General features: G+C 47.2%; 2 protein-coding genes across 4 annotated transcripts in view; one reads left to right on the top strand and one right to left on the bottom strand.

The window, feature by feature from the left end:
- PISD (phosphatidylserine decarboxylase) overlaps positions 1–7727 on the bottom strand; it is a 36310-nt gene extending 28583 nt beyond the window's left edge. The window contains exons 1-2 of one of the 2 annotated variants that reach the window (XM_014593663.3): positions 7633–7727; positions 5095–5192 (exon numbers count right to left, since the gene is read on the bottom strand). In XM_014593663.3, the coding sequence (XP_014449149.1) occupies positions 5095–5192; positions 7633–7682 (148 nt within the window). In that variant the 5' untranslated portion in view covers positions 7683–7727. Of the gene's footprint in view, positions 1–5094; positions 5193–7632 lie in introns of those variants that run through there. The other variant, XM_059713263.1, reaches the window with a different exon arrangement.
- Positions 7728–7799: 72 nt separating this feature from the next.
- Positions 7800–17157, top strand: part of LOC102564664 (melanotransferrin) — a 28193-nt gene continuing 18835 nt past the window's right edge. For both annotated transcript variants that reach the window (XR_009455012.1, XM_019493642.2), the window contains exons 1-7: positions 7800–8753; positions 10338–10501; positions 11724–11823; positions 14932–15108; positions 15574–15736; positions 15834–15898; positions 16512–16669. Coding sequence is in view for 1 of the 2 variants with exons in the window: in XM_019493642.2 (XP_019349187.1) it covers positions 8702–8753; positions 10338–10501; positions 11724–11823; positions 14932–15108; positions 15574–15736; positions 15834–15898; positions 16512–16669 (879 nt within the window). In the remaining variant the exon portion in view is untranslated. The remainder of the gene's footprint in view (positions 8754–10337; positions 10502–11723; positions 11824–14931; positions 15109–15573; positions 15737–15833; positions 15899–16511; positions 16670–17157) is intronic.

Here is a 17157-nt window from a genome sequence, read left to right as displayed (position 1 = left end):
CACGCCTTTGACGATAATTAGTTCAATTAAGTTGTTAATTAAGCAGGAGGCTGCCCTTCGTACTGCCCCGATGCCAAGGGGCGCTCTGTGGCTCCGACCTCCCCTAATACCGCAGCCCAAGCTTCGCTGATGGCATCATGGTGTTCTACCTCACCGGCCCCACACTGGGCCCCAGAATCTTCCATGCAAGACCCCACTATGATCTTCGCTACACAGGCGCCCACTCCGCTGTCAACTGGGCTACCTCACCCCCCCGAAGCCATCTTCCCCTCTCGGGTGTGGTTCCCCCGGAACCTTTGGCCTCTTGTCCTGGCCCACCTCAAGGCCAGTCGGGACCCCAGGCCCCCGGCTCTTGGGCGTCCCTCGCGGTGGGCCCCCGGCCCTTTTGACCCACTTGGTCCTGGCCCCAGCATGGGCCAGTCGAGGGTACTCTCCCCTTCGGGCTGGGTCTCTCTAGCCACTCACTCTATCACTGGGCCTCACTGTGCTGCTACTCCCTTCCTCCTAGGAGCCACCGCAGCACCTCGCCCACATCACTGCCACTCTCGGGGTCCGCCCTCTCTGGGCCCCTCACAACACTGGCCCTCTTGGCCCTCATCACACTCAGGGGTCACCCACCCGGTGGTGGTGGGAGCTAGGGGTTAAGGCGCCCTGACTCGCCTTTCACCGGGGTGGTAACTGGCCTGGCATTTCCTGGGGGCTCCCGCACCACTGAGAGCCCCACCAGACCACCCACTCCTGGCAGGGTGCAGTTTCAGGTCATGCCCAGGACCAGGAGCCTCCTGCCATCCCCTTACAGCTCCCCCTTACCTCCAGGTCATTCACAGCAGCCCTACAGCCAGGCGATGTTGCTGCCTGACCTCCTGCAGCCAAACTGCCTGGTTTATATAAGCCTCAAAATGGCTGCCGCAACAGGCACCTGGAGGCTGCCAGCTCCAGGCCCTTAAAGTGGCAGGAGCACCCTGTGCTCCGCCACAGGTGCCATGTCACTAAATATGCCTAAAAGCCACGTCACCATCAGCACACAGAAAGCATACAAACCTCTGATGTATGTGCATCAGGTGAGCATGTGGCTAGTTTGTACCACCAAAAGGCACTACCCAAAAGGATGGCTGATGTTCTGAGGCATCACACAAACCCATAGTAGAAGCAGAATCTCTTGAAGTTATAAGGATCTTGTTTACACCTAGATTGTTTGTTGGATGCCCTTGCGGAGGTCATCTGACCCCAGCTGACTTTCCTGCCCTTTGGGCAGGGGGCTGGACCCTTTGGTTTGTGAGGTCCCTTCCAGCCCTAACGTCTATGAAATCTATGAAGAAAATGACGCACTACTGATGCATAAGGAAAGGTGCTGACAATTTTTCCTGAACAAGTCCAGAATTTTACATTAAACAGTAGAATCACAAAATATGAAAGTTAGCCAACGGCTGATCCAGGTAAGATCCTGACTGCCAACACCAATAATAAGTCAGAATTTCTCCCTAAATTTTAAGAACACATTGGAGTGTTAAATGCCATCTGATCTAGTTTTAAAAAAGCAACAGGGTTAGCTGGAAATTGTACCTGAACTCTTGACAGAAACGTCAGGGTGAAGGATTTATCTGCACTGCAAGGAGAAATACTCAACCTACAACTGTCTTTGAACACAGTTATTCCTAGCATGCTTTCACAGAGCATTAAGTGATGGTATACAACTGAGCTATACCCCTCTCCTCAGAAAGGGTCTAGTCTCAAATAGTTTTGTTAGCCCAGTTTTAAGCAGCTGAAAGTTTGATCAGCTAAAGTTGTTGGCACATTGGGTTTGTTTTTCAACTATGCTTTTATTTTAGATCTCATTAAATACTTTTTCTAGCATCCTACCCATATTTCTTCCTCCAGTTATTTTGTTCTCCCTTGAAATCTGGATTACCTCCAAAACTCTGGCCCCACCCACACACATGCAGCTTGGCTCTACTTGATTGATATCCAGTGTCTGTCTCCTCTTTTGTGTTCATTTCTGAACTCCCTCTCTAATTTACCTACTTCTGCTCCTCAAATGACTACTTCTTCCAGCTTCTGCATTTGTGGCACCCTATTTTTGGGCGGGGAGGGGTTGGTGGTGGGGGCAGGAGGATTCCATCTACCTGCTTTTCTACACTTGCTTTGCCATCCTTAAATGGTCTGTCTCTATTCTCCCTTACCAGCTGTGCTCAACATCTGATATATATTTGGGTAATAGGATGGGGGATTAACAGAGCCTGCCTTGAAGAAATTAGCACTATTGAGCTCAGAGATCAAAGACTCCAAAGTAGCCCCTCAGCATGTGGGTCCCAACACCCATAGCTTTCATTATAGCTAGATAATAACAGGGGATTCTGAGTAGTGAGACTGAGCAGGAGTGAGAAGACTTTTTTTATACAGGAAAAGCAGCTTGCTTCTGTTGTAACATGACTCACAGGACAAATTGTAAATTGTTGCTTTCTCCACTTTATTCATCATATATAAAGTCTGATATCCTTGCATTAAAGATATCACTTCACTGCTTAAAACTCAAAATTATCCTTCATGTTTCATGGTGATAATTCATACCATTTTAGTATCTAAGTCATTATCCAAGATTAAGCTGTTACACAGACTTCTCTAACTGCACCCACACAAACTTCTTCACATCACTGTCAAAATTTGTAGCTACAGCTACAGGACAGACTTGTTAGCCTTGGTTCTTGGACCACAAAGATCCACATGAGTAATTTAACTTCAAAAAACTGTTGCAGGTATAACCAATGATTAAACTGATGTACAAAAAGTCAGCTTACTCATTAATAACCCTGCCTCTTGCCAATCTTCTGATAAAAGGGTGACCACAGAATTTTTTCTGGTTCTAAGGTAAACATTGAAAGGATGGCAGTTCTGAGTCTTGGAATTCAGACATTCTTAATAGCAGTCCCTGAAAAATTACTTATAATTCACTTAACAGCAGTGTTTCTCATTTAAAAGACAGTGTGATCTAGGGCACTGGCTTGGAAGCCAGGAAGTTCCTGCATAATAAGAACACTTCAGCCACTAACTTGATGTTGAATTGGTAAATCAATTCCCTGGTGTTTCAGCCAATCCACTTACAAATAAAGGTGAGAACATCTGAAACACAGGATTTCTATGGCTTTGTGGTTACAGAACTCCATCCAACTACACAGAATTTTAGCTGAATTTAAAGGCAGTCCCTCAAGGGCAGAAGGGAAGCTTAGGTGAATCCAGCCTCCATTTAAAAGTCCAGGGTTGGACAGGCTGATAGAAGGACTATACAGTAGAAGGCCTGATCTATCCTGCCCATTAAAGCCAGTCATATTGCATCAGGAATCAGTTTGGCAGTCTGGTATAGGTAGTCTAGACAGCTTGATTTCCACAACTTTTCAGAAACTGACTCAACCTTGGGGAAATCCATCTGGCAGGTCAAGCCAGGAGTGAGCTAGGATTTGGGTATTTCCATAAGCTAAGGATGCAACCATTAGATGACCTCTTCTCTGTGGGATCTCTTTCCTCAACCACATCTTGGTAGCATAGTCTCTAGCTATGGAATGATATCACCTGGCTAGTCACCTTAAGGGATACTCTCATTTTTTCCCCTTTGGTGGGCTGGAGGAATATTGCTGGTCTAGCGTCAGGTGAATAATGTCACAATTAGAATCTGCCTCAAAATTGAACTGTTTTACAAAAATGCCCATGTGTAAAACTTGCTTCACCGATGTACTTAGGTGTGGATGAGACTAGATAAGGCAAGACCCTATGCCAGAGATGGGTGCAAAGGATCTTGGAGTTGCCTGTAAAAATGTATCAGTAGACTCACTTACTGCAGCATATGCACAGATTGAGATAATTCCATAGCATGATTATCAATACATGCACCCAAAAAGGTCCAGTGGGGGAGAGGAGGGGAGGGAGGGTGTGACTTCTGAAATATAGGTTGCAGCAAATACTCAAGTCCCATTCACTTCCATGTCCTAGCTCATCCCCTGCTGGACCTGCCAGACACTTTTCTCCAGGGCTGAGTCAATTTCTCTGATACACGGTAGAAATCAAAGTATCCACGGGGAGTTAAGAGAGGTAGCATCTCCCTCAAATGACACAGCTGTCTCTGTAACTTCAGCTGACATGTTGTTTTGGTGGTGGCTGATGTTGTGGGGGGTCCGTGTAAGCTGCAGTTACGTGACCTCAGCTAACGCTTCCAGCCAGCGGTAGGCAAGGGGCCTACTCAGTTGCACATCATGAGTGAAACAAAGGATATCCTTCCCTTGTTCTTTTTCTCAGTACCTAAATAAAGGGAGAAAGTTTTCAAACCGTAAAGCCAATAGATGCATGGGACTTGGTCCTAAAGCCTGAGACAAGTATAATCCCTACAGAGATGAGACTGACAATAAATGGCTATCTTGTGCGGTGGTTCATAGGCCAGTCACACCAAGAGACTGCAGAGATCTGAGAGAGAAGTTAAGGCATCAGCCACTGCGCCCACGTCTACCAGATGAGCTGTTTGTAGTGGAGTGCGCAAGGGAGTTTTTTTTTTTTTAAATGAAGTTAAACTTTCTGGTAACAGAGCACTGTGTGAGCTATACTAATGGCTGCAATATGATAGTATCAAGCCAACTCTGAATATATGCATAAACAAGTTTAAGTATCTAGTTGGGCTCAAAGGAAAAGCTTGCAATGGAGAAAGGGAAATTGAGTCACCCTAGTCAAGTTGGGCACCTACACACATGCAGGTATCTTGCTGGGATCCTATGACCCCAGCTGACTTCCTGCCCCTCAGGCAGGGGGCTGGACTCGATCTTCTGAGGTCCCTTCCAGCCCTAATGTCTATGAAATCTATGAAATCTTACTCCTAAGTGATAGGTAGTTCTCTGCATCTGATTAAAAGGAAAATTGAGGCAATACAAAGGATGAAGTGACATTTGCAAGATTTCCAGACACTTTCTCCAGTTTCTTTATGTCATACGAATGTCCTACTCCCCAACAATTCTCACCCATGTATGATCACCTATTAGTTCAGCTTTGAAGTACTGAATTTGGAGACAAGCTGGAGTCCTGAAACTGAAACACAGGTGGGGAAATATCCTCACTTACCACTGAAAAAGGTTCTGAAAGTAGGCTCTTTCCAGAATACTGGAGTGTTTCTCAAGGGAAGAGTCTTATGCCTGGGAAAACTCCAATCCATTGGCATACTGTAAATGAAACACAAGAAATAGGTGTCTAAACATGGACAAACTTCATCAGTAATTTTAGATCACTAAACTAACATGTTTTGGTAACTTCAGGTTGCAAAAATGGCACACCAATAAATAATCTCCTCAGATTATCAAGGAAATCCTATTGAACCTATCCTTTCCTAGATAATCTTTACATTCTTCCCCACCCCTGGGAGATTCAGTACCAAAATCTCCCACAAGATTGGGTGTATTAATAATCATTCTATCTGGATTTTTCCTGCCTTTTCAAAACACTGAGTCAATATTCCATTTAGGCTAACTCTAACAGGGATTCTCCTCTGAAGGGAACTACTCGATGTGTGTGTTGAATTTATTCAGATCTCTAATGTAGGGGTGGCCAACCTGGGACAGCTTCCATTTGTGGCACATGGCAGATTAGGGAAGGGACAACATGGTAGCAGATAGGGCAAGAAGCAGAAAGCTGGGCAGCAGATTGGGCAGGGGAAGGGGCTCAGAGTAGTGTTTGAGAAGGGTGCAGGCCTACTTTGTGGTATATACTTATTGATACAATTTCTTAATGGCTTTTATCATTTCTGTATTTTGTGCTGCTCTATTTTCAGCATGTTTGTGACTGTAGATACAACTCACTTTGAAAGCACTACCAGTAGGAATGGGCCACTCTGTGGGAAACCTACTCCTGTTCTGACTGAACAATACAGCCTATTATAGTTGGACGGCTTTTCTACCTGTGACAGCATTTTCTGTTTTATGCACTACCTAGGTCCAGACTTTTCATAATCAAGTTGCGGTATGATTGTTCAAGGCATTCACATATAAACAACTGTAGCCACAGGTGTGGGAAACAGTGATGCTAGACTGGCAAAGGTAGACTGTAAACACAGTAAAACTATACATGCATTGGCATTAGCAGATTCAACAGAAAGTAACTTAAGAGTCACACACGGGGATTCAACACATTCACATCTCACAGGTTGCACCTTTCTATAAAGTGAGTGTAGTGAGGCGAGACATGGTGTCCTGCTTCCCCTGGAGCCCATTTCTCCCCTGACAGGATACAAAACAACTGCCTCTGATGTCAGTGAGAGTTACTTGTATCTTGCCAGAGGAACCTAGCATGCTCGAGACAGCGCTTTCTACAAACAGAAAGGATGAAGTCCAAGAGTAGCTTCCACAAACCCACTCACTCTGCCACATGCATCTACTCAGACCTGAAGGAAAAGCTTACAATGGAGAAAGGAGAGTTCAGTCACTCTGGTCAAGTCACACTGCTTCTTGCAAGCCAGATGGTAGATTCTGCAATGTAATAGTTTGTGTCTCCCTCTTCCCCCAAATAATTCCTTTCAAACAAGCTGTGAAACAGATAATCAGATGGGAGCTTCTTTCAGTGACCTAACATGAGGCAGAATCAACCTCAAAAGCTCCCTAAACCAGGATGGGTCACGTAAAACATCTTCCTTAATTTATTTACAATCTCTCTGACTGTCAAGAGCTGTGATTCTGTATCTCTTCCTTTACCACATTGCACTTTCTTGAACCATGACACCAAAGGGCTTTACCACTCTGGAAACACACAAAGCAAACCTCTTAATGAGACAATTCAGGAAGGAGCTTCCAACATGACTTGAACATCTAAAAATGTATACTTTTTGCATCTGAAAAGGAGACACCCAAGTGAGAAAACCAAGAGAAACATGCCCATTCCAAGCCTGTGAATCTACCAGCGACTTACAAGAGGCTGCTTGGATGTCTTTACACTTCAGAAACAGCTGATCCGCACTCACATTGCATGTCTTTTCTCTACCCAGGGGACAAAACCACACAGCTGGGAACGGGGCGCTGTCAGCTCCCTGCATGTGGAGGGGGTCGGCCTGCCAGAGAGCTCAGGAAGTGCTTGCAGGACATGTCCTCCCTGAGGGGCCGCAGCTCTGCACCCCGAGCGCTCTCACAGCATCCTTCTGCCTTTCACCCCAGAACCGCGAGCCCATCACATTTCGATGTTCGTGGCTGGTGCTGGCACATTACGTCCCCGAGGTGCTACCTCGCCAACTGGTACCTGCCCCGGCTCTCAGTGCCACCCGCTGGGAAGCACCTCCCGAGCGGGTCTGAGGCGCCGCGTCCCGGCTGAGCCCGGAGAGAGCAGGGGGCTCCGAGGGCCCCGGGGCAGCGATGCCAGGCGGCCGGCGCGGGCCGGGGCACGACGACAGCCCGCCGCAGGGGACAGGTCCCCGGGGACCCGCTGCTCGGGGAGGGCCAAGGGCTCAGGGCCGATCTCGCCAGGCTGACCCCGGGGAGGAGGAGGCGGCGGCAGGGAGAGAGGCGCCCTCCCTCGGCCCGGCTGGCACCAGCGCCCGGCCAGGAGGGAGGACGAGAACCGGAGCGCCCCGCGGCCCCCGGAGCCCAGCAGGGGACTTGACCTGACCCCGCCTCCCAGTACCTGCTCCGCCGCAGCGCGAAACCGCACACCCGCCTCATGGGCGCCGCCATCTTGCCGCCTCCTCCCCGGCAGTGCGGGGGGCGGGGCCAAAGCGGGGGCGGGGCCGCTACTGCGGCGAGGCAGCGCGTCCCGTCGCGTCGAGCGCGTTAGGCCCCCGCGCGCTGGTCTGGTGGGTGGAGCTGGTCCGTGACGTGCATCTCTGCCCTGCCTTGCCCTGCCCTGCCCTGCCCGGGGGCTGACATGCCCGCAGGATGACACCTCTCGCTAGGCACAGCACCCCAGTTCCCCTCTCGGATGTGTCTCCTCCTCCTTTTCTGCAGGCGGCTTCTCTTCTGCAGCCACCCCAGCCCCTGCGGGCAAGGGCAGCTCGACAGGGGTAACGGCAGGCCTCCAGCCCGTGCCCCTCAGGTGCTGGCACCCAGGGGACCAGCCTCACCGGCCGCTGCGACGTGTTAGATACGTGATGCAGCTCACTAGCGAATCGCGCAGTCAATTCAGGGCAAGGGAAGTAGTTGCCACACTATAAAATGACTGTCCAGTGGAGCAGCTTGTGCTTGAAAACGTGTCACAGCTCTACAGCTGGTTTCTCTCCAGATTTAATGTGAATGTGTAGCGTGGCCCTCACGAGGAGCGAGTCTCCCTGAGCTGGGAAGGGGAACGACCAAGCTCCTCACTGTGCGTGGGCCCAGAAAGCCTGAACTGGCTGTGCTGGAAACCTGCTTAGGGGAAAAGAGGCACCAACAAGCAATATGCTTTCAAAGTGCTGCCTGAAGTGAAAGGGTCAGGAGAGATGATTTAACCTCCAACAGGGGCCTACACACGGTGGAGCAGAGAAAGTGCTAATGCTTTCCATCTGTGCCTAAGAATAGGGCCCCTGGCCCTTCCTTTGCCCTCCCCCTGCTGCACGCATACTCGCACCATCCTCCTTCAATCTCCGCTGCTGTCTTTTTCCCCCCTGTTTTTTTGTACATGTGTTTTCTTCCAGCAGCTTCAGTCATTGCTTTGGAATCCCAGTTATGAAACAAGGCTTCAGAGGAGAGAAAGGGATCTTTGCAGTGCTGCTGCAATCATGAAGACAGCCACTGCACTTGTCTTGGCCACCTTCACTTTGCTCTCTTCAGGTAAGGCTGGTGCAGGGGCAAGGGAGGAGAAAGACCCTCAGCTCCTGGAGCGATGATGGGTGCATTAATGTTTGTGGGCATAGCACTGGTTCTATTTGCTTTGGTACAAAATGGTTGTAGTTAGGTCTGTGTCTGCTCTGACTGCTTTGATCCTTGTTAGAGGGTGTTCTGTCCCCTGGATCACTGGCAGACGCTGAATTCCATAGTGACTTTTGAAGCTGCTTCATGCATCTATTCCTTGGCTCTTCACTGTTGATTCCTTTGAGTAGTTGGAGGGAGCTGTTTGTCCTCTTCTGCTAAAAGAGTGAACCTGTTCAGCTTGTGCCTCCGCTCTAGAACTTCAAAGCGGGGTGGGTGATCTTGAATCCAACTGCTCTATGATCAAAGCAGGTGGAGCAACATCTCCTGATCAAATTGCCAGTGTGAGTGACTAGTCTTTAACATTTCAAAATAAAGTGTGACTAATCTCATGCAGTCCACCCCCCCCTTTTCCTACCAAGAGAACATTGAAGTTGCACAGCTGGGTACTTAAAAGTCTGGAGGCTACAATGCTGGCGTTGCACATGCACATTTCCTGTTCTCTTTGGCCTGCTTTGGTGTTTACTATGGTACTTAACATGTAAACAATCCTTTCTCAGTTGCATGATTACCCTCTGTTTTGCTTATAATGTAATTTTTTTCTTGACCTTTAAACACAGAGCATCTTTTTCACCATGTGTGACTATATCCCAGATGAAAGTCTTTTATGTGAAGCATACACAAAAATCTGTAGTTAAATACGTGGCAGACTAATTATAGAACCTAAAACAAGAGTGAAAAATTGCTAGCATCTACAGGCCATCTTAGATGCCAACCTGAAGTATATACCTAATTTTATGCATAGAAAGTATTGCTTTGACTTGAGCAGTGTTCCTTACATACATAAAAAGTTAAGCTTGCATCAATCCATATATTTGCTAGATTGAGGTCTAAAGTTGTAACTAGTTTTGGAGCTAATTGCCTCATCTACATAAGGAAGGTTGTGTTGGTAGATAGAGCTTGAGTCTGACTAAATGATTATATACTTTCCAGAAGAATCATCCCCATTAAAAAGCCTGCTGCAAGAGATAGACCATTATCACAATCAATTTAGAATAATTGTACAAGAATAAAAAAAATATGACAGTGAGCTGTGCCTATGTATCTGAGTTTGTAAAAATAGTGTGATTTATTGTGTTACCTGACACTGCATACTAAGGAAATCATCAGAGGTTAGAACATGCCAGCATCTCTCCATATGTGCCTCATGGCAAGCAAGAGAATTTCAGAATGCTTCTAAACTGTAATAAATATTTCAGAGTTGCCCTTCTGATCAAGAAAGTTTTAGATTTGGAGGTTTAGGGAGGGCATCTCATCATTTAAAAGAAAAAAAAACAGAAATGGAGAAATTGGCAAGAAATGGTGTTCCATTCAAATATAGAGTTTACTTCTACTACGCTCCTCACTTCTTTTCTTTTCTAATTAAACAAAGAAAAACTGGTAAAAACGTCCTGTTCCCTACTGGTTTTCAGGTTTGGTTCTCATTCTTACCTTCTGGTCCTTCAGGAAAGAAGTTCCGATGGTGTACGTTGTCTGATCTAGAACAAAGGAAGTGCGCTGAGCTGTCTAAGGCTCTCTTGGCTGTCCTGCCTCTTGCTACAATCAACTCCTTTGCAAGGGTTTCTTGCATCCGGGCACACAACACTCATGACTGTATCGACAAAATCAGGGTGAGTCTACGGAGAATTTCAGAGTTAATTTGAAACCTAGCTCCTCTGCAGGGAGAAGAAAAAAAAATGGTAAAATGAATCCAAAAGTGAGTGAAATCCATCCTGTTGTGTCATGGTACAGTACCTGAGACATAGGCCCCCATGGAGAATCCAAATAATTTTACTCAAATTTTGCCCAAATAGAGCATCTGTTGCGCCTTTGCAACCCTGTCAGACAAAGTTGGAGGGCTGCTTCAGAGTGACATCTGAATCCCCAGCTCTTCCCATGGCTTGTGAATTTCAGTCCTTGTGCTACTATCTTGAATGCTCCATTTCCTTCTCCCTTTTAACTTCTAGCTAGTCTTTCCTGAACAAGACAGCTGGCCCTTCTCCAAATAATAAAATAATTTATAATTCTAAATGGTCATAATTTCCTTGAGATAAGGCAGTGTTGTAATTAGAGGTTTAAGCATTGCTGGGATGCTTTCATACTGCCATGTGCTACTAAACGCATATTCCCATGAAGAGAAAAATGACCTAGTCCTGGCCTTCCATGTAATACTATTGTATTCAGAACAGACTGGGAGAGAAGAATGCTGTTTGTGCTCTTTCAGCCCTGCTTTCCTTCAGCAGATCACATCTCTGACCTAGGAGGAATAAAAAAACCTCTTGGAAGGTCATAAAAACTTATTCTCATCTCTTCAGTCATTCCTGACCTCCTTGTTACTGGATTTCAGCTCCTACCAAATATGGCTCTATAGAAAGTGTTGGTAAGGGATTCTAGCTTGGATGTTTCTGCTAAAGGTTTTCTGAGGGGCACAGTGGGGAGAATCCTCAGTCATTCTTTGTGTATATAGAAGAAAAAAAGTCCTGCATTTAAATCTTGGTCCCACTGAAGTCATTAAGAGTTTTATCTTTGACTTCACTGGAGCCAGGATTTCACCCTGGGTAGAGAGAGTTTAAAAGAAGAATGGGAGGAGAAGTCACCTTGCAAAATTTGGCTTGTTAGGAAGGATACTTATGTTTTGTGCCTAAGATATTGACACATGACATACTGGCAGTTCAAACTTCTCTATGCATTGCTGATGTTCTAACATGCCCTGTAGCAGAGGGACAACCAAAAACCAGGAGCACGTTAGGAAAAAACTGTGATGGCTGACCCCTATCCAGCAGGGCTCGCTAGTATTCAGACTGTTCTGGCTGTTCCCATGAGCCCATTCTATAATAGATTTTTTTTTTAAAGGCAAATAAAGCAGATGCTGCCTCTTTGGATGCTGGAGATGTTTACTCTGCTGTGAAGATGTATGGCTTGACTGTGGTGGCAAAGGAGATCTACAAGGAAGGTAGCTTAGCAAACAAATGTCTCTTTCTAGAACATCTTCATAATTCTCCCATAAAAGCATGAAGATGAAAAGAAAGCACAGTCATGGCTCTCATTTGCCCAGGGCAGTACAAGGGAGCAAGTCAGATATATGCAATGTAAAGATCAGAGCAATTTCTATTCCTGGATTGGGCCATGACTTGCTATGCAGTATTAATCAGATTCCTATCTGTCCAGTTTTCACCTGCTTCAAATAAGTTTTGAGATATTTAATTCCTGTTTTTGAAACACTTGTAATAATAAGTAAAATGTCAATAATGTGCTATATCTCGATAGCATTTTCCACTGAAAACACAACCTGTCCTCTTCCTCTGGAAATTAGTGGCCTGCTGTGCACTGGAGTTCTGATACTTCCCCACCTATCCTCCTTTCCCAGTTATCACAAAGCCCTGACAAAATTAGGGGTGCACTGATAGAGATTTTTGGGGTTGATACCCAATTTTTAAAGAGGCATATTAGCCAATACTGATCTGATTTCCGATACACAGCCCGGTAGCTTGAAAAGCAGTGTCCAGCTGGTGAATCTGTTGTGGTGGAAGGAAAGGGGTGTGGAGCGGGGGCAGATTGAGGCCCCAGTGGTGAGGGAGGGAGTGGGTCTGGGGCAGGGGTGGGGGCAGGGCCAGGGGCTGGGGCAGGTGCTGCCCAGCCGGGGAGTGCAGGAGGACTCCCACCACTGAGCACACCCCGGGAGGACATGGGGAGGGTTGGGCTGGGCTACATGGGGGCTGGGCCAGACTGCGCTCAGGGCAGGTGGTGGCGACGTTGGGAGGGGGCTGTGGGGGGCTGCAGACAACCCAAAATTCGCTGTACCCCTGTGGCCCCCTCCCAGTGCTGCTGCTGACCCCCCTCTGAAGACAGCCTAGACCAGGTGTGTCCAACCTTTTTGAATGTGGGGCTGGATCATGAACTTCTTATCACCCAGTGGACCTGCGAGCCATATTCAAAGACCTCTCAGGAAGTGGTATCACATCAGGAAATGATGTCACGTGACCTTTGACACCAATGAAGCTGCAGGAAGTGACAATGAAATGGGTCTGGAAATGTGTTTTAAAATCCAAAATAAAAACAATATAAAAGCAACAATGAAATAATACCAAACACTTGACTAAAATAAACACTTTTGCATAATGCATAATGAAAGAAGCATAATGCAAATCGACAGATCAAATGTGGAAAAAATATCAGCCAGAGTGGAAACTAATCAAAGGTGATGGGATGTGTCTCGGCGGGAGACACCTGCATAGTGCTTTGCAGTCTCTGCCGCTCGCTGCCTTGCAGGGCGTGGGCAAACGGGCAGGGAGGGAGCAGGGGCTGCTTAGTGCATCCGAGAGGCTGCGAGAGAGACTTGCGGATCAGCTGGGCATGGCCGCAGCTGCAGCTGGACACGGACTGGAGCGGGGCGGGGAGAATCGCTGCCACATGTGGGAACCCCAGTCCGGGCTCCTCCTCCTCCTCTCAGCCGCAGCCTTTCTGGGATGTGTGGGAATGCACCCTCTGCTTCGCCTCCACCCGCCTCACTGCTCCAGTAGCTGCGTATGCCTGTGCTGCCCCCCGCTCTGACCTCGGCCCCGCATGGCTCTGCCGCTGAGCCCTGGCCCCGCGCTGCCACCTCCGCCTGCTTTCAAGGATACCCAGTAAGTCATCCAGGCACCAGGGAGCACGTGTGCGCCTGGGCCCTGCCATGGGGCACTGCTCGCTGTGGGCTGCGTGTGGGAACCATGTCCCTTCCCTAGCCCTTCAGCAGCCATTAGGAAGCTGCTGAGGGACTGGAGGAGGGACAAGGGGTGGGAACGAAAGTAAACAGTGTTTACTTTTGTTTCCCATCACAGCACCTCGGGCCTCAGAAAACAGCTTGGCGGGCCATATGTTGGACAAGTCAGGCCTAGACCAACCCCTGACAGAAAGAGCCCTGCACAGCCCCAGCCCACAGCGACAGCCCACCCTGCCCGTGCAGATCTGGGGGCACATGCCCCCTGTGCCCTCCCAGGGCGTGCGCAGCAGTGTGAGCTCCCCCCCCCACTCCCCTCGAACAAGCCGCGGCTCCATCCCTGCCTCTTTTGGGCAGAGCCTGCCCCAACCCCAGCCCCACTCCCTCCCTCACTGTGGGAGCCTTGATATGCCCCAGCATGTGCCTTCCCTCCTCCCTCCCCTTCCACCACAACAGACTTACCAGCTGAATGCAGCTCTCCATGCTGCCAGTCTGTGCTCCTTGTTACCTACGTGCTGCACTGTGGCTGCGCGCGTGCACGGAGAATTTATCGGCCACATTATGGGCACATCAGGCCAATTTCCAGTGCAGCCAATTTTCTTTATATCGGTGCTGATCTGATATTGGACTGATATATTGGTGCACCTCTAGACAAAATATATTGACAAAGTGAAGTGAGAGGGTGTTTTGTTTGATATAGATTCTTACATGTCTTTCATCTGTCTGCTTTAGCCTTTGTTCTGTAAGCAGCAGAAATTGCTCTTTACTGTATTTCTCATATAGAATGCACACTCCAGTTTTCAACAGCTGTTTTTGGAAAAGTTGAGTGTTATATGCGAGAAAAGTTGGTAAATAGGGTGCTAGTTAAAAAGCACGAGTGAAAAGTACTACACATAAGTAGAAGTAATGGGAACGCAGATGCAAAATAGAGACCAACTAGCTAGATGGGAGGTCTGCAAATAAAAAGGTTCTGGGCTTATAATGGATAACAATATGAATGTGAGTCAAAAATGTAATACTGTTGCAAACAGTAAATGTTTTATTAGGATGAATAAACAGGAGTGTTGTATGCAAGGTGTGTAAAGTAATCTGTCCACTTTACAGTTATTCTTATAACATTTAACCTTTAACTTCAGTATTCCTTGCTTCACATGTTGCTAGTCCTTGGTTGTGTAACATTTTGCCCAAACTGTGCACTGGGGTAACCAATACAGTGTTCCTCTTCTTCTGGTTAACAGTACTTTAGACATTTTATTTGAGAATTTCCTTAGCTCTGATCAAAGGACTGCTCACACTGTGGCTGTGATCAGACCTTTATTACAAATTATTGTTCTTCCTGCATTTTCCCTTTCTCACCATTAGGAAGCTGTGTGTTTGCTGTGGCCATTGCCAGAAAAGGAAATTTGGACATTCAGAAGCTCAGAGGAGTGCAAAGCTGCCACAATGGAGCCAGGTGGACATCAGGCTGGAATATCCTACTAGGCTTCCTCCTGGCTAGGAATGACCTCTTCTGGGATAAGGAGCAGCCTTTGAGCCAAGGTGGGTGAATGAACATTGACAGGTATCCCAGGGCCAAGTTTCTGCATTGATAAAGATGAACAAAATGGTAGCAGGTGCAACACCTACAGAGCTATATGGTACACATGAGAGAGCAGAAGCTTTGGGTTCTGCACCCACAGCTTAGCCACTTGCTGTTTAACTTTCCTGCCAGAGCCTTTTATGATCTCTTTGAAGAGAGCAACTGTTAGCAAGAGCAACAGGAAATTCCTGTTCTGTGTGAAACAAGGAGGGCAGCATTTTGCTACAGCAGCATCAACAAGTATTGGAGAATAGCTGACTGGGAGCATTTTCAAACCTCAAGTTTCTACAGCCAAGGACATTCTTCTGAAGATTAATAGGTTTTAACAAGTAGCTTGGGCATTGACTATGCCTGCATTCAGATTCGTCCCTGTTACAGTATCTTTTCCTGCGTTTTCTGTCTGACCATTTTTCTTATGTTCCCAGTGATCAGTGGGTATTTCAATGCCAGCTGCATCCCAGGCATTGGAGTTACCTCCCCTCAGCTCTGTGCTCTTTGCCAAGGCCAGAAATCCTACGTCAGGGACAAGAACCACTTCTGTGAGACCAGTGGTAATGAGCCCTTCTATGACTCTGAAGGAGCGTTCAGGTGACCCTCACATCCTTGCAGTAGACTTGAGGGAAGGGTTGATGGGAGGGGTATAACACCCTAAAGTGTTTATGGCTTGGTGTTAATCTTGTTGCAGGTGTTTGAAGAGTGGGGCTGCAGATGTTGCTTTCCTAGATCACTTGGAGATAATGAATGCCACAGGTAAACCCTCTGATTTGTGTTTCCCTGCAGCTAGCACTTCTTCCTGCATGGAAGCTTGGGGGTGATGCCTGATATATTTTTTTTATTCCAGTTTGAGTTCAGTCTCTGCAAGCAGTTCTTACTCCCCAGATCTCCAAACAAATCACAGTAGAATAAGTTGCTTAAAGGAGCCTCTTGTCTTTAGAATCACCAGTCTTTCACGTAGGTGATTTCCTTAGCATTCAGCTCCGTAAACCAGTGGTTACCGTGTGGCTGACAACAGATCATCAGGCCTTTTTCATAGGGCCCATGATTTAGAGTAAGAGGTCCCATGTACCAGGGGTTTTACCCAACCAAAACTTTGCAATACAGAATGAGTGTTTCTGCACAGTTCTCTTTAAGCCTGTGTCTTTGAATGAGTGTTTCTCAGAACATACTGAAGAACTTCTCCAGCCCAGGCCCTTCTGCACTAACATCCCTTTCCTTGGTAAAAGGGAGCAGCACATCAGACAGAAACCTATTCCACTTGGCATTCACTGCCCTGCCAGAAACTGAGACTCTGTGCAGGCTTCTCTGAAAATATGCTGCGTCAATACCCTTCACTTCAGTCTCAGAGGGTGTCATGTTATTTTAGAGTCAGATCAAGAGGAATATGAGCTCTTGTGTCCTGATGGAACCACAGCTGAGCTAAGGGCATACAGCACCTGTAACCTGGGTCGTGGGCCTGGTCATGCCATCATCAGCCGCCACAACTTCCAGAAGATTACCAAGAAATTTCTCACCTTGATCCAGGCAAGTTGGAGGCAAGTTGAGCTCCCCAGACATGACCACTCCACTCTAGGTATCGTAATGAGCGGGACTGCAGATCTAGAAGCTACTCTGGGGGCAGGTGGTGTCATCTGCTACAATAGGTACTAGGGTGGGAATTCCCAAGGCTACCCAAGAAAAAAATGACATTTGAACTACTACACTGTTGGAGAGAGGGGGCATGAGGCAAGGGTGAAGAGTTCTCTCTATTCTCTAGCAATTTAATGTAAATCTAGAGAGCTCCAATCTCTATACATCCCTCCATTGACTTATACTAAGGTCAGGATCTTTAGACAAAAAGTGTCTAGGAGAGGGTATGATTTTTGTACAGCATATAGTACAACTTTATACTGATTTGGACCTCTGGGCTCTATCAGTTTAAATATTGAGTAATAAATAGCAAACTCCTTTTATCTGAAGAAGGGCATCTTCTTGCCAGTTTCAGTGCTGCCTCTGAGGGGAAATAGTATAAC

Source organism: Alligator mississippiensis, chromosome 10, assembly GCF_030867095.1.
Source record: "Alligator mississippiensis isolate rAllMis1 chromosome 10, rAllMis1, whole genome shotgun sequence".
Taxonomy (NCBI): domain Eukaryota; kingdom Metazoa; phylum Chordata; order Crocodylia; family Alligatoridae; genus Alligator; species Alligator mississippiensis.
Note: the sequence above shows the minus strand (reverse complement) of the source record. Positions and strands in the feature narration are given on the sequence as shown.